Raw genomic sequence first — 15,933 nt, 5'->3', positions numbered from 1 at the left:
ATAGGCATATAAATCCCTCCCAGGGAAAAATCTACTGGGATAGTCCAGGCAAGATGTAATGGTGGCCTGACCTGGCCCGGCATGTTCTGAGCCCGGAAGGCCTCACGTGGCTGCTCAGTGCCCTCCCGTGGTGACACGTGGGAGGGACAGGGGGCTTCCCCCAGCCCCTCCCCGGTGACCCCAGCCCATGGTCTCCCACAGCTAGACAGGGCCATCAAGACGATCTTGAGGTTGAAGCTGGTGCAGGTCCAGCAGCAAATGGCCCAGAATCAGACGGCCCCCATGCTAGAGTTGGGCACCAGCCTCCTGAACCAGACCACTGCCCAGACCCGCAAGCTGACCGACATGGAGGCTCAGGTAACAGAGGGTGACTGAGCGGGCACTGAGGGCCTGTGGCTGGCCAGGCTGGTTCGTAGCCCCAGTCATCTTACCTTGATCTCTGACCCTGGGTAGGGTCAAGGCCTCCTCTGGGCCTGTAGCCCCCGGGGTCCCTCCTCCCTGATGAACTTGTCATAAAACTATCTCCCTCCAAGCTATGAGCCCTGGGGGGTGGATGCTGGGCTTGGCTTTTCTGCCTCTGTAACTTCAGTGCCTAGGTCTGTGCTGGGCACTGGAATGAGGGGTATAGTAGCATAGCTCCCTTGCCCTCAGAGGACTTAAAATGCACCAGGGGAAGATGGATAAGAAACAATTAATTGGGCCTCTGGGGCCAAGGACTTGGAGAGAAGAGGTATCTGAGCAGCAAAGAGCAGGGAAGGAACTAATGAATAAATGAAGGGTAGGAAGTCAGTGGATGAAAAAGCGAGTAACAAATAGACACAATTTGTGCCCATTTGTTTGTTTGATCCCCCGTGTGCCAGGCACTGCTTGAGAAGACTGGTGTCTAGTATATAGCAGGAAACAAAGCAGGCATACATTCCGACTCCTGTGAAGCTTCCCTGAAAATGAAAAGATAAGTGACATATATGGTTATGCGCTGCTTAATGTTCCAGTCAACAACTTGCCACATAGACAACAGCAGTTCCATAAGAGTATCGTATGCTGTTTTTATTGTACCTTTTCTATGTTTAGCTATGCATACACAAATACTTCCCACTGTGTTGTAACTGCCTACTGTATTCAGTGCAGTCACATGCTATATGGATTTGTAGCTTAGGAGCAATAGGCTGTCTCATATAGCCCAGGTATGTAGGCGGCTATACCATCTAGATTTGTGTAAGTTCACACTATGATGTTTGCACAATGACAAAATTGCATAACGACGACCTTCTTACAACGTCTTTCCGTCATTAAGCAACACATGGCTGTATATGTTAGCCAGTGACAGCGCTAAGGAGAAAATAGCATGGAAGAGAGAGCAAGAGGGGGCGTACATTGGGAGTGGTGGGAGGGATGAGAGCTGCAAGCTCATACAGCAAGGCCAGGAAGGGCCATGGAGAAGGTAGGGCTGCAGCCAGGCTTACTGCAGAGAGTGCTCTAGACAGGGGATGCAGCACGTGCAAAGGCCCAGAGGGAGGATGGACGTGCTGGCAGGTTCAAGAACATCAGGAGACCAGTATGCTGGAGTGACCAGGAGGAGAGTGGCAGGCAAGGAGCTAGAGAAGTGATAGGGACAGATCACGCCATAGGGCCTTGCAGGCCATGGTGAGGACTGGGGCATTTCCGCTGCATGAGATGGGAGCCACAGGAAGCTTTCGAACAGAGCAAACATGTTTGAAGAGGCAGCCCCAGGCTACTGAGTAGAGAACAGACTGCAGGCAATGAGGGAGGAGCCCAGGGCCAGAGTGAGGGCCACAGAGCAGGAGAGAAGTGGTCAGGTGCCACCTGGAAGGCAGGGCTGACAGGACCTGCAGATGAGTTGGATGTGGGGGACAGGGATGACAGCTCCTGGGGCCTAAGCAGCAGGGAGAATGGAGCTGCCATCACAGTGATGGAGAAAGGCAAATTTAGGAAGCAGATCATAAGCTAAGTTAGGGCCTGTGAGTGAGTAACCACAAGAACTACGACTGGGAGGGTGGAAATGGGTAAGTTTCTGGAGTAGCAGGGCCTGTGGGCAGGTGGGTGGTTGGGCAGGGCTCCTGTAGTGCTTACGCAGCCCCCTACCTGCTTCTGCTTGCTGGGGCAGCTCCTGAACCAGACATCAAGAATGGATGCCCAGATGCCGGAGACCTTTCTGTCCACCAACAAGCTGGAGAACCAGCTGCTGCTACAGAGGCAGAAGCTCCAGCAGCTTCAGGGCCAAAACAGGTGGGTGTGGCACCTGGCACCAGACTAGGACAGGGGCTGGGGCTGGAGTCAAGTTGAGGACCTAGGGCAGGCACCAGAGCCAGGGCTAGGACTGGGGCTGGAGCCAGGACTGAAAGCTGGACGTGGGCTGGTGTCTGGGATAGGGCCTGCAGCCAGACCTAGGAGCTTGGATTAGGACTGGGGCAAGGAGGTACTCTGGGAGTTAGGGCTGAAACTAGAGCTGGGAATAGCCCCTGCTGGGGAAGGACTGAAACCAGGGTTGGAATCCAGACTGAGGCTGGAAATGAGAGTGGGTACGGGGCTGGGCTGGGGGCCAGGCAGGCATATTGCCTGGCCCAGGCCCCTGCACTGGGTGGGACAGGGGATAGGCATTTTCCTGGGGCCCAGGACACCCTGATTCTTTCTTTCCCTTTCCTTCCTTCCTTTCCTCCTTCTTTTATTTATCTCGTAAATTTTAACAACTTTATTGAGATCTCATTCACCCGTGATACTATTCACCCAGTAAATTTTATTGGCTTTACTTCTTTGCAAATAAATAAATCTGGTGCTATCTACCTGCTTCCTTTCCCAGAAGCAACCACAGTTACCAGGTTCTTGTCTGCACTATCAGAGAGTCTTTGCATTTATAAGCAAATAGGCATCAGGGGAACACCCTTTAAATTACCAAAAAAAAAAATGGTCATGAGGTTTAGATAAAGCAGAAAAATCTAGCAGCTAAGGCTGATTTCACCTCAGTTTCAAGCTGAGTGAAGAAAAAAGCTGCCAAAGTCAGAGTTCTGGAGAAGGCAAAATCTACCTGCTGAACGAGCCACAGGCCTGTGAATCAGGCAAGATGTTGTTCACATGCTGGCTCAGGATAAGGCCATAAGATCCCCCAGATCTCTCTGATCCGGGTGCAGTTAATGACAGTCTGCCCATCTTCTTATTCTCCCAACCCAAGGTCTCAGTGGCAAGGACTGGGACACTTTCAATGACTCTAAATAAACACCAGGTGTCTAGAAATCAGTGAGGATGGAGGATGTCATCAGTAAACTCTTGGCCTATGAAGACAGAGCAGGAATTCTAGAATTTCAGTGTGCCCCAATTCTCTCTTTTCCTGCAGCATAATTGGGAGTCCAGAGGAAATTTCTTCTACCCTAGCTGGACTCATTTTCTTAGTCTGCAGAATGAGTTGGCACAAGTGGATACACAGTAAAATGTCTCTCTCCCAGCCCTGTCCCTCAGCCACCCACCAAGCCAGAGGTAGCCACTGTTCCTAGTTTCTTGTGTATCCTTCCATTCATTCAACCAACAATTATTTTTTGAACTCTTTTCATGTGTCAGGCACTATTATAGACAATGTGGATACAGAAGTGAACAAAGAGACAAAAGCGCCTGTCCTTGTGAAGCTGACATCCTATAAGCTGACATTTCAGGGTTTCTTATGAATGTGCAAACACATACATACAGAAGATTGCTAACTTACAATGGTTGGACTTACAGTTTTGTGACTTAACAATGGTATGAAAGTGATACACATGCAGTAGAAACTGTACTTTGAGTACCCATACTGTCTGTTTTTCTCTTTCAGTACAATATTCAATACTTTACATAAGCTACTCAACATTTTATTATAAAATAGGCTTTGGGCTAGATGATTGTGCCCAATCACAGGCTAAGTGTTCTAAGCATGTTTAAGGTGGTCTAGGCTAAGCTAGGATGTTCAGCAGGTTAGGTGTATTAAATGAGTTTTTGACTTAGGACATTTTCAACTATGATGGCTTTATTAGGACGTAGCCCCATCATACATTTTGGAGCATCTGTACATTCCCGTTTTTATCCTTTTTAAGCCCAAATCGAGCCTACTACTTGCTTATACCTTGTTTTTATAAATTATTATTCAGTTACATTGGAAAGATTCTATAACTGCATGACATACTTGCTCATTCTTTTCTCCACCTTTATAATGCTCCACCATATGTGGTCCCTGCTTTTATCCCTCCAGTCCCCAGTTAATGGATATTGAGGTTGCTTCCAGCGTTTTACTAATCCAGCCATGATACGATGAGTAACATTTCCATATCTCATTTCACACACATGTGAGTAAATCTGGAGGATAAAATGTCCAAAAAGAAAGAGCTGAGTCAAAGGCTTTCTTTTGAAAAACTCCTCTTTGCTTCTAAATCCATTACAAAAAAAGTCTCTTGACTATTATAATATCATCGGACAACAGGAACCTGTACAAAATAAAAGTGAAAGTTGGGCCCTCCATCCTGCCCCCATCTTCCTCCTCTCCCTCTCCATCTGCTCAAACCTGCTCCGCGGAAGTCACAGCCCTTGAGGGAATTTCTTTCATATTCTCCCCAAACACAGGCACCACGGAAGTCTTTCCATCCTTCTCCTATATGTTCACCCCATTTCTCTATATTTACATTAATACTTTCTTTCTTTCTTCCTTCTCTTGCCACACATGGGGTTAGGCTTGATGTGCCCCAAGTCCTGGGTATCTTTCCGATTCTGTGCAAATGCCTCCTCCTTCATGACTGCAGAACATTTCCAGGGACGCCAAAACGCAACAGATTCAGCCAGTCCTGGCTTTTGGGCATCTAGGCTATATCGTTGTTTGTTTGTTTGTTTGTTTTTCTATTACAAGCTAGTCCCCAGGGCCATTCTTGACCATGCTCCCTAGAGGATATCTCCTGAGAGTAGACTGCTGAGTCAAAAAGCAAGCGCATTTGGGATTTGATAATAGCTACACAGTTGCTGGTGTCCCTCCCACACCACCTCTTTCTTCCACTAAACCTCAATCTATATTACTCCAGGGCCGGGTCTCTTTTCTCCCCTCCTCAATCTGTGTCTACAGTGGGCACAGGACGTTCCATCACACTTGAGTCTCATCGTCGGGCTGCAGGGACTCCAGGGCCCAGGGGAGGCGCGTGGGGGTGCATGCTTCGCGAAGATGCCAGGCTCACCTCTGTGCGCCCCCTACCCCGCAGCGCGCTCGAGAAGCGGTTGCAGGCCCTGGAGACCAAGCAGCAGGAGGAGCTGGCCAGCATCCTCAGCAAGAAGGCGAAGCTGCTGAACACGCTGAGCCGCCAGAGCGCCGCCCTCACCAACATCGAGCGCGGCCTGCGTGGGATCAGGCACAACTCCAGCCTCCTGCAGGACCAGCAGCACAGCCTGCGCCAGCTGCTGGTGTTGTTGCGGGACATGGTGCAAGAAAGGGCTAACGCTTCGGCCCCGGGTGAGTGAGCGGGGTGCGCCACAGTGTGGCTAAAGACGGGCGGGATAGGGCAGGCAGACCCTGCTCACACTCCAGGGTCTCCGGGCGCCTGGGAGCCATTGCGGGCCCCACCCTCCCCCACCATCTGTGAAATAGAAATAACAATAAACAGTAATAACAATGGCGGCAAGAACAATCCTAATCCAGGCCCTGTCCCCTGATTCCATGGGTGACCTTGGGCCTGCCCCTGCCCCTCCCTTGGCCTCAGTTTACCCATGGGTTTTGGAGGTGAGGATAAGGGCAACAGCAGTCCAGACTGACAAGTTTGGTCTCCAGGATTCATTCTCCAGCCCCACTTTCTTGGGCTTGTCTTACCCCTCCCTGGGCCTCAGTTTCCCTAGCTGTAGAATGGCAGGAACTGGGAGGTTGGACTCAATGCACCCCAAGGACCTCTCTCATCTTAATGCCCCTGTGCCTAAGCCCAAGAGGGCCAAACAGAAGTGAAGAGGCATCCCTGGCCCTGGCTTCTGGGGCAGGAAAACAATGCTGGACCAGGCTCCCAGGCTCTCACTGACTCCTTCTAACACGGCCTACTTGGGGTGTCCAAGGCATTCTTGGGCCCAGCCGCAATCACTCAGTCAACAAACATTTACTAAGCAGTTACTGTGTGCCAGGCCCAGTGCTGGGTGCTGGGGATACAGCAGCGAATGCACAGTCACAGCCCCTGTCTCTTGCAAAAATGTCCAATCCCTGGTCTATGGGTCCCAGAGGGAAGGAGAAAGAAATACATGGTTCTTGAGTGCATAATATGTGCCAGATTCTCAGCTATCAGTGTTCCTGAAGTTTCCAGACCATGAAAACAGACAGGTCCAAAGGCTGTGCGAAGGAGAAGGGCTCTTAGCCTGAGGCTAGCAGGGAGCATGGGAGGCTTTTGAACAGAGTGGGACTACTTTCAAGAAGCTCTGATTGGAGCCATGAGTGGAGATGGCTTGATGAGAGAGAAAGACCAAAGGGGCTACTGCTGCTCCTGGATCCATAGGGGGAGGCTGGAAAGCCTTTAAGACCCAATAGTGATGGCACTCCAGGCACCACCAGGGCTGACAAGGATTTGAGGGCAGGGGATCCCACCCTGGCCCCATCTAAGTCTGGCAGACCCAACTGAGTAGGGATTTGAGGCCTAAGGAAGCTACAGGCAGGAGAAGTAGACACCTTCCTAACCGTGACATGTGGATTAACTTGAACCCATTACTGGCGTATGCATAGACCTGGCTGCGAGCTGCCTGAATTCATCCCATGTATGGGTTTTTTGTAGCTCAGCCCAAGGCACAGGGCCTGGGCCCAATGCCTCCCACTAACCCACTGCTAACCCAGTCCCCAGCTGAGGCTGAATATCTGCTCAATCATCTGAGTAGGAGGTTGTGTTGGGCACCTCATCTTGGGCACCATTTGCCCAAACACCCTGTCCCGCGTGCCCCACTATCACCAGGGAAGGACACTAGGCAGCTGCTTTCACCCCCTTCTGGATGGAGAAACTGAAGGAGAGACTCAGTCACCAGGTGTAGAAGAGAGGGTTGGATGGAGATGGGGCACAAGAACCAGGCATCCTTGAAGTCTAGCAGGAAGGGAGCACTAGCTCTCTGCATAGCTTTGTCCTAGTCAGGTGGAGGCTGGTGAAAGGAGAAGAGAGTCAAGTCTTCTGATGTTCCCAGGCACTGGGGAGTTTGGTTCAGAAGGTTACAAGGACAAGGGCACAGGCAGAAAAGACCTAACCTGTGCACGATATAAAAGCAGCAATTGTCAATGCAGGCTGTTTGCCCAACCTTACATATGCTCAGTGGTGGAAATCCAAAGGGAGATGTGTAAGAGGAAGGACACTGGCTTTGCAGTCAGATGGGCCAGAGTTCAAGCCCTGGCTCCTTCACTTATTGGCACTGGAACTTCATACAAGTAATTTATTTAACTTCTCAGAGCCTCAATTTTTCTTACTTGTAAAATGGGAATAATAATCTCATAGAGTTCTTGCATAATCAGATGAGTTCATGCATACAAAAGGGTTCAGCACAGTGCCTATGCCCAAAAGTGAGGGAAACTGGTACAAATTACCAGCCCAGATATTCAGAGGAGGACCAGGTCAAACTGTTGCATATCAATATCAGTCTATCCTATTCTTAATGCCTCCTAAAAATATTTTTCCTGGCCCCAAACTACCCCTGGCATTACATGGCACCTTGGAAACACTACAATACATGGTGAGTATTTCACTTTTAGTGTTGATATTATTGTTGTCATTGTTATTGATATTGTTGTAGACTAAGGAAAATAACAGTGAGCAGAGCCTTGGAAAGGGTGGCTGGAAATCTCAGGCCAACCCTGGCTCTGTCCTTGCCTTACTGGGTGAGGTTTGGCCCATCCCTGCTCACCTTGAGGCCAACAGCCTCCTCATGCCTGGTTGGACTCCAATTCCCCATGGGGAGCTAAGGGGGTGCCGACAGGTGGGGCAGGGGTCTCCACTGCCCAGGAAATGCTTGTGGGTGAACCAGAATGGATTTGGGGGTCTTAGTCATCTCATTTGTGACATAAGAGCAATAGCCTTCTCTGGACAAGTGCCCCAGATCCAGGATCTGGGATCCCTGAAGTTCAGATAAAGCCAAACCAGGAAGTCCCACCCTGTGGTAGCCTCCTGGTTCCTCATTGGTGTTAACAACCTATCCATCTGGAATTTTAGCCCCATTCTGGGTACCTGCCTACCCAGAGATTCTGGTAGAATCATAGTTCAAACTTCTAACTGGATTCCACTAATTGAGACAGAGGAGATTTTAAATCTCTGCACTTTATTTGTCAACAGTCACTTTTTCCAGGCCAGGCCTAGAAACCTCTGGTAGGTTTTGGTCATTAATACTATCTTGATCTCATGTAGTCCAGAGGGAAGAAACAGGGGCCCTTTAAGGCCAGCAGTCAGCTTCCAGGGAGGACAGAATAAGGGAGCATATGCCCAGGGAAGCAGGGAGATCCAGCCAAAAGGGTGGGTTATGGAGGGGAGCCCACAGCTTCCCACCCAAGGGAGCTCCAAAGAAGGAAGGTTCTGCCTTACCTGGCTGTGTGCCCTTGGGCCAGTTGCCTCACTCTGGGGCCTCAGTTTCCTGGTCTGTGAAATGGGAAGTGCCTCACTGGAGTTCAGGCCCCAGTAACTCTCTCCCAGAAAACTCTAGCAGCCTCCCAGGCCTCCCAGCTTTGAGTCTCATCCCCTCCAGCCCCCACTCCACACTTTGGACGGAGTGCTCTTTCTCAGCCCAGAGAATCTGGGCTCCACAGCCTGGCATTCAAGGCTGACCTGGCCCTTCTGAAATCTCAGCTTCCTCTCTCCTTTTCCTTCCCCACCTTCTCTGTGCCAGCCTTGTTCTACCCTCTCAGTTGCATCAAACAGCAAGCAGCCTCCCTGGTCTCAACTCCTCTCTCACGGTGTGGGTCATTTCCTCTCCTTGGCCTCAGCCTCAGTTCCCCTCCCCATGCCCTGTCCTCTACACACACTAGGGCCCTTCTTACCTTACGGCCTTTGCGTATGCTATTTCCTCTGCCTGGAATGCCTTCCCCTTCTCCATTGGGCAACTCCTGCTCATTGTACAGGTCCCAGCTTACTGTCACCTCCTCTACGAAATCTTCCCAGGTCTGACTCATCTCCCTGTCCCCAGCACCTCCCAACCCAGAACTTGGCACAAAGCAGGAAGGCATGCCCACTTGGCCCCTTCTATCTTTCCTTGCCTACCTCCAACTGACTTTTGTGTTGTCCCTTTGCAGCCTTCATAATGGCAGGTGAGCAGGTGTTCCAGGACTGTGCAGAGATCCAGCGCTCTGGGGCCAGTGCCAGTGGTGTCTACACCATCCAGGTGTCCAATGCAACGAAGCCCAGGAAGGTTAGGGGGCTCCCTGGGAGCTGTGGCTGTTAGAGGGTGTTGAGCCAAGGGCTTCCCAGACACCCCCCACCCCATCGGGATCAGGCTTTGTCCAGTATCTGAAATACCAGAGGTATAGGGGTGGCTTTGACTTCTGAAACCCCCAGCAGTCAGGGGTCAGATTGTGGAGATAAGCAGAAGTTCCCAAAGTTGGAAGTGCATCCTTCACCAACATCACTTCAGAGGTGCTTTCACTGGAATAGCAGGAAATAGTTCTGTGTTGGTTAAGATGATGATAGCTGATATTACAAAAAAAACCCAAAATTCCAGGGCCTTAGCCCAAAGACATTTCTTTCTAGTTTACATATAGTCCAGTTGAAGGCAGGACTTGAGGTTCTGCTCCATGTGGGAAGTTAGAAACCAGGGCTAGTGGAGTTGCCACCATTTTCAATGACTGGCTCTCAAGGTTGTCCTAAAATTTAAGGTCATCAGATGAGGAGGGTGACAGAGAAGAGCACGGATGCCAGGAGGGAGGGTCTGAGAGCCAGGCCTAGAAGGGAAAAAACTAGCAGATTCCCACTTCATAATTCCCTTTTTTTTTTTTTTGAGACAGGGTCTTGCTCTGGTGCCCAGGCTGGAGTGCAATGGCATGATCACAGCTCACTGCAGCCTGGGCTCCAGTGATCCTCCTGCCTCAGCCTCACAAGTAGCTGGGACCGCAGGCACAAGCCACCATGCCCTGGCTAATACTTTTAAACATTTTGTAGGGACAAAGTCTCCCTGTGATTCCTAGGCTGGTCTGAAACTCCTGAGCTCAAGCGATCCTCCCTCCTCGGCCCCCAAATTGCTAGAATTACAGGTGTGAGCCACCATTGCTCTATTTCCTTTCACCCCCTCTTAATATACCAAGAAGAATGCCTCTGTTTGTCTCCAGGTTGTCTTTTACACTTCTCACACACCTGCTAAACTCTCCTTTCAACAAAAAGAGGTCAAGCTTCCATTTACCTAGTATTGCCAGTCACTGTTCTAAACACTTTACATGACTCATCTCATTTAATTTTCACAACCCTTGTTTGCAGATGAGAGACTGAGGCACAAAGAGGTTAAGGTATGAACCTCCATTTTACAAATAAGGAGAGGAAGGCTCTGAGAGATCATTACTTACCCACCACTTTAGAAAAATGATGACAATGGATGGGGAATTTAAGCCTGAATCTTTCTGATGCCCAGGACTCCCAGGCTCACCTTTTGCTCTGTGAGGGTCTGTCTGCCTAGCCACATTTGGGCCAGCACAGACCTGGCCTCTGGCTGCCTCCAAGGGCTCCCAGCTGTGCCTTGCCCACCCTCTCCAGGTGTTCTGTGACCTGCAGAGCAGTGGAGGCAGGTGGACCGTCATCCAGCGCCGTGAGAATGGCACTGTGAATTTCCAGCGGAACTGGAAGGATTATAAACAGGTAACTTTGCTGCCTTGGGGAGGGGCCGTTCTGCTCTGACACCTGGGGCAGGGGCTGGGCTGTTGGAAGGGGACTGCTTTGCCCTCATTCCTCCCCCAGAAAAAATCAACTCATCTAAAGCTGACAGTGCACATCTGCTTTATGGGACCTCATGACCTGAATTTGAATGTTCTTTCTGAAAGTTCTGACATATGTTCTAAGAAAAAAAGTTTAGCTTTATTTTTGTTTTAATTTTAAAAAAATACATATACATTGCTAATTTTTTAAAGAATACAAAGGAGGGGACAGAATAAAAATCCCCCCAGTCAACCCTGACTGCATTGCTTTAATGAAGTTTCTTGTCTTTTCATACATCTTTGATCATATCTGCAGGAGAGATTCATTAACGGGGAATTGCAGGCCCAAAAATCACATGTATTTTGTCAGATAAGAAGCCCAATTGTTTTCCAATTTTTTACTTAAGTTTTGAATAAAAGACTTTTTGTCAAGCTGACTTAAAATACTTAAAAGCTCTTAAAGTTTTCAAGGCCAAAGAAATAGAAAAAGATACCCACAAGGTGATACAGCAGTTCTGTTATTTGCGTCTGCTTGCTGTTCATTTAAGGAATACTTAAAAATAAATACCAAATTAAGTTATGAGTGTTTTGAACTAATTGGGTTTTAAACAACCATTAAAATGGCAAGGAGGAATAGGGTGTCCAGGTGCAGAAATACACAAAAGAGCACTCAATATTAACCATCAGGCTAACCCGCATTGCATCGTGACTAAATTGGGGAGCGGGCCTTGGGTGTGCCCCTGTCCTTGGTGCTGAATTCTTGTTCTGTCCAAGGGCGTTGGGACATGACATTCCCCACACTCTCAGTTTTACATTTCTGTGTTGCTGAAATCTTGCAGTGGCTGCACTGTCACTGAACAAAGTTTGCTCTACTATTTATGTAGCTGATTGAAATATTTTATTCAATTTTTGTTGAGGTTTAACATACATGTGGCTAAGCGCACAAATAAAGTGTAAGGCTTAGTGAACCTTTAGATATGTATTCAACCACGTGACCACCATTCAGTGCTAGATGTACAACACTCCCAGCACCCCAGAAGCCCACTTTGTGCCCCCTCCCAGTCAATACTCCACCAAAGGTAGTCACCAAGTATTCATTTTTCCTGTTCTTGAACTTCAGAGGAATGTGATTTCAATAATTTTAACAGGCTTTTACACTTACAAAAGTCTTAGCCTTTTCCCTCTAGCAGGTGGAGGGCTCCCACTCCCAGTCCTGCCTACACTGTACTTATGAACTCGATCATTAAGCACAGTGGTTTTGTATAAGTAGCCCTGGAGCCTGGCCCAGCCCAGCTCCTCAGCCAGGGACATGGCCTCCTCCTCAGCATGAGTCTCACCCCACACTCCCCTCCCTATAGGGCTTCGGAGACCCAGCTGGGGAGCACTGGCTGGGCAATGAAGTGGTGCACCAGCTCACCAGAAGGGCAGCCTACTCTCTGCGTGTGGAGCTGCAAGACTGGGAAGGCCATGAAGCCTATGCCCAGTATGAACATTTCCACCTGGGCAGTGAGAACCAGCTATACAGGTGTGTTCCAGGCCCAGGCTGGTGTGGGGGCTGGGGTCTTCAGGCTAGTGTCTACAGAGTCTGCTCCAAGGATCAGTCTCTGGGCGTCTCCTGTTCCTACCATCTGTCCCCCATTTGGGTGCACGTCATGGGATCTGGAGGCGGCTAGTTAGCATTCAGCATGTCCTAGCCACTGGGTGGAGTGGAAAGAATGTCATTGGCACTGCCATCCGAGGAGCAAGAAGGGGTCTTCCAAGGTCAGTCACCCCAAGTCAGCCTTTTTACAGAGACCCAGAAGCAAAAGGAGGTGACTTGCCCAGCCTGTCCTGTGCCCTGGGGCTGGGTGGAAGGGTCCCTGGGCCAGAAGTTGAAATTCCTGCGCTCACTGTGGCCTTGCTCCAGCTTGCTTTGGGAACTTGGACAAGTTAGTCTGGCTTCTCTGAGCTTCTGCTTCTTCAATAGCAGGATGAGCTTAAACATGACGATCTTGTAAGATCATCAAGGTTTCTCACCCCTTCCTCAGCCTGGTTCTTGGTATATTTGAGAAAAGGAACTAGCATTTATTGAGCACCTACCATGTTCCAGGCACCATTATTCCACTTAATCTTCCCCACAACACTTTGAGGTAGGCATTACTGTACCTGCTTTAGTAATATGGAAACTGAGACACCAAGTTTAAGTATCCTGCCCAAAGTTACAAGTTAAATGAGCTGGGATTTGAACTCAGATCTGCCTGCTGCCAAAACTCATGATGTCTCCACAACATGATATTGCTTCTCAGAGAAATTTAAGGATCTTTTAGATAAGCCTGGGTCCTGGCTATCTCTGAGCCAGGACTCACACTCACAGGGCTGCAAAAAACCTCACATGTCATCTGGTTCTTCATAGATTCCCTCCATAGTTGCAATCATCATCCAGCCGTGCTGGAATACCTCTACTGATGGGAAGGTCGCTTCCTCCCAAGGAATCTCTGAATGACTCTCTGTCCTCCTGAACTTTATGCCTGATTCCACTTCTGGGAACTTCTCAGTGATATGCCCCCACTGTTTCCTCCAGCTGAGTCCCATTTAAGCCACTGGCCACTAAAGCAAAGGCTTTTTTGAGGCAGGGTCTCACTCTGTTGCCCAGGCTGGAGTGCAGTGGCATGATCACAGCTCACTGTAGCTTTGACCTCCCAGGCTTCAGTGACCAGTGACCTTCCCACCTCAGCCTCCCAAGTAACTGGAATTACAGGCATGCACCACCATGCCCAGCTAATTTTTGTATTTTTTATAGAAACAGGGTTTCCCTATGTTGCCCAGGCTGATCTCGAACTCCTGGGCTCAAGCAATCAGCCTGCCTCAGCCTCCCAAAGTGCAGGGATTACAGGCATGAGCCATCCTGCCTCCAGCTTCAGCAGGACCTTCTTAATTGCTCCCAAATTGGCTCCCTACTTCGGCTGCCAGTGCAGCCTCCCCCAACCCTGCCATACAAACACCCTGCATTCTCTCCAACCAGGCCCAGCCATCTGCCAAGGGCCAAATAATAATAAGCACTGAATGTTGAGCACTCACCCCGTGGCACTGCTCTGCACACTTCACACACTGACATCACCAAATCACCATAACAAACGAGGGCAGCACTGCTAATTTCACTTTCATTACCACTGGAACAGATGAAGAAACTGAGGCTCGGTGGGGTGAGCCAATCCTCCAAGGCCATGCAGCTCTCAAGTGGCAGAGCTAGAATTTGAATCCAGGCTTTCTGCCCCCGGATCTCATGGTCTTCATCACCAGGCAGGCTTGGACATGCCCACCAAGGCCACAGAGCCTGGCAAAGAAATAGAAACCTTCACCTGGCCGACCACAGGGTCGAAGTTGCAGAGCTGGGGTGCCCTGGAGCCCAGATCCATGGGGGCTGGTGTAGTCAGGGAAGGTTTCTTGGAAGAGGTGGGTGAATGTGAGGAGGTGTGATGGGGCTGGGGTTGCCGGATCATCATCAGCTGGGGAGCAAAATGCACGTAGACTCCCAAGTCAGGCCACACTAGGCTGGCATGTGGCTCTGACCCTCATTCATTCTTAGACTTCAGCAGGTTTCTTTAGCTCTTAAGATTTCTGTTTTCGCTTGTGTAAAATGGGAATAGGGTGTTGTGAGGATTAAAGGAGAATGAGTTAACCTATGCAAAGCACTTTGAACAATGCCTGACACATAGTAGATGCAAAAAAAAGAAAAAAAAGAAAAAGAAGTGTTGCCGGGCATGGTGGCTCATATCTGTAATCCCAGTGGTTTGAGAGGCAGAGGCAGGCAGATTGCTTGAGCTCAGGTGTTCAAGACCAGCCTGGGCAACATAGTGAGACCGTATCTTTACAAAAAATACAAACATTAGCTGGGCATGGTGGCATGTGCCTATAGTCCCATTTACTCGGGAGGCTGAGGTGGGAGGATTGCTTGAGCCCAAGAGGTCAAGGTTACAATGAGCTGTGATTGTGCCACTGCACTCCAGCCTGGCAACAGAGCAAGATGCTGTCTCTAAAGAAAAAAATATATATATTAGCCATTATTACCATTATTGTGACCATTATCACTTCTCTCCAAGACTCAGGTTCAGTGAGATAGGGGAGGCCTGGCATACAGTAAGTGCTTTGTCCCTGGGAGGCAGCAGGCAGGAAAGGCAATCCAGGAAGGGAAACAGCCCAAGCACTCCACCCAGGCTGGGGCTGTCCCTCCAAGAACACCTGGAGGGGAAGCCCAGCCTGGGACAAAGCCACTGGGGATGTTCTTCCTTGACACAGCCCCAACCTGACTCTGGGCCCTTCTGCCACCACCACCTCTGGGTGGCCTCCAGGCTTTCTGTGGTTGGGTACAGCGGCTCAGCAGGGCGCCAGAGCAGCCTGGTCCTGCAGAACACCAGCTTTAGCACCCTTGACTCAGACAACGACCACTGTCTCTGCAAGTGTGCCCAGGTGATGTCTGGAGGTAGGTGCAGGGTGGGGTGAAGCTCCGCCCACCCACGGGCTCACCCAGATTGACATTCCCATTCCCTCCCCAGGTTCTTGTGTGCCCAGGTGCTGTCAGGAGGGTGGGTGCAGGTCCGGGCCTTGCCCACCCATAAGCTCACCAGGCTGTGCCCCTTCGGTGCCTTCCCCCACTGGGTCCTTGAGGTCCCCTTCAGGTCTCACCTCCTCTTAAAGCTGGCACCACCAGTTTTCCTCAGAGACAAGGCTAAAGTAACCCTGAGTGCGGGGCCCTGGGGGGAGGCACCCTGCCCTGTCAGTCCCAACCCCAGGCAAGCCGAACCAGGATCAGGAGACCAGAGGGAGGCAGAGGGGCAGCTCCCCACCAGCTCTGGCTCAGGCAGTGTTTCTTGGTAGGCACAGAGGTCAGAGAACAGGAAGTGGGGTGAATGGGAGAGAGAGACAAAGTAGGAAGAACAGAGACAGGGAGAGAGACCTTCTGAGACACAGAGGGCAGATGGAGAAAGAGAGAGACACCAAGGCTGTCAGAGTCATTGAGCAGCAGATGGAGAGCTACACCGGGGCAGAGAAGTACAGAGGGAGATGGGGGAGAAAGACTCAGTCCAAGGAGAGGCCGGGAGATGAAC

General features: G+C 50.1%; 1 protein-coding gene across 1 annotated transcript in view; it reads left to right on the top strand.

Moving 5' to 3' along the window:
* The window catches only part of ANGPT4 (angiopoietin 4), a 45,395-nt gene that overhangs the window by 25,739 nt on the left and 3,723 nt on the right, over positions 1-15,933 (top strand). Inside the window, exons 2-8 of the mRNA XM_055265770.2 lie at positions 202-357; positions 2,126-2,247; positions 5,223-5,470; positions 9,245-9,360; positions 10,692-10,793; positions 12,208-12,374; positions 15,178-15,308. Of these exons, the coding sequence (XP_055121745.1) occupies positions 202-357; positions 2,126-2,247; positions 5,223-5,470; positions 9,245-9,360; positions 10,692-10,793; positions 12,208-12,374; positions 15,178-15,308 (1,042 nt within the window). The remainder of the gene's footprint in view (positions 1-201; positions 358-2,125; positions 2,248-5,222; positions 5,471-9,244; positions 9,361-10,691; positions 10,794-12,207; positions 12,375-15,177; positions 15,309-15,933) is intronic.

Source organism: Symphalangus syndactylus, chromosome 24 (assembly GCF_028878055.3).
Source record: "Symphalangus syndactylus isolate Jambi chromosome 24, NHGRI_mSymSyn1-v2.1_pri, whole genome shotgun sequence".
In the NCBI taxonomy this organism is placed as follows: Eukaryota; Metazoa; Chordata; class Mammalia; order Primates; family Hylobatidae; genus Symphalangus; species Symphalangus syndactylus.
This window is presented reverse-complemented; position numbering and strand designations above follow the sequence as displayed.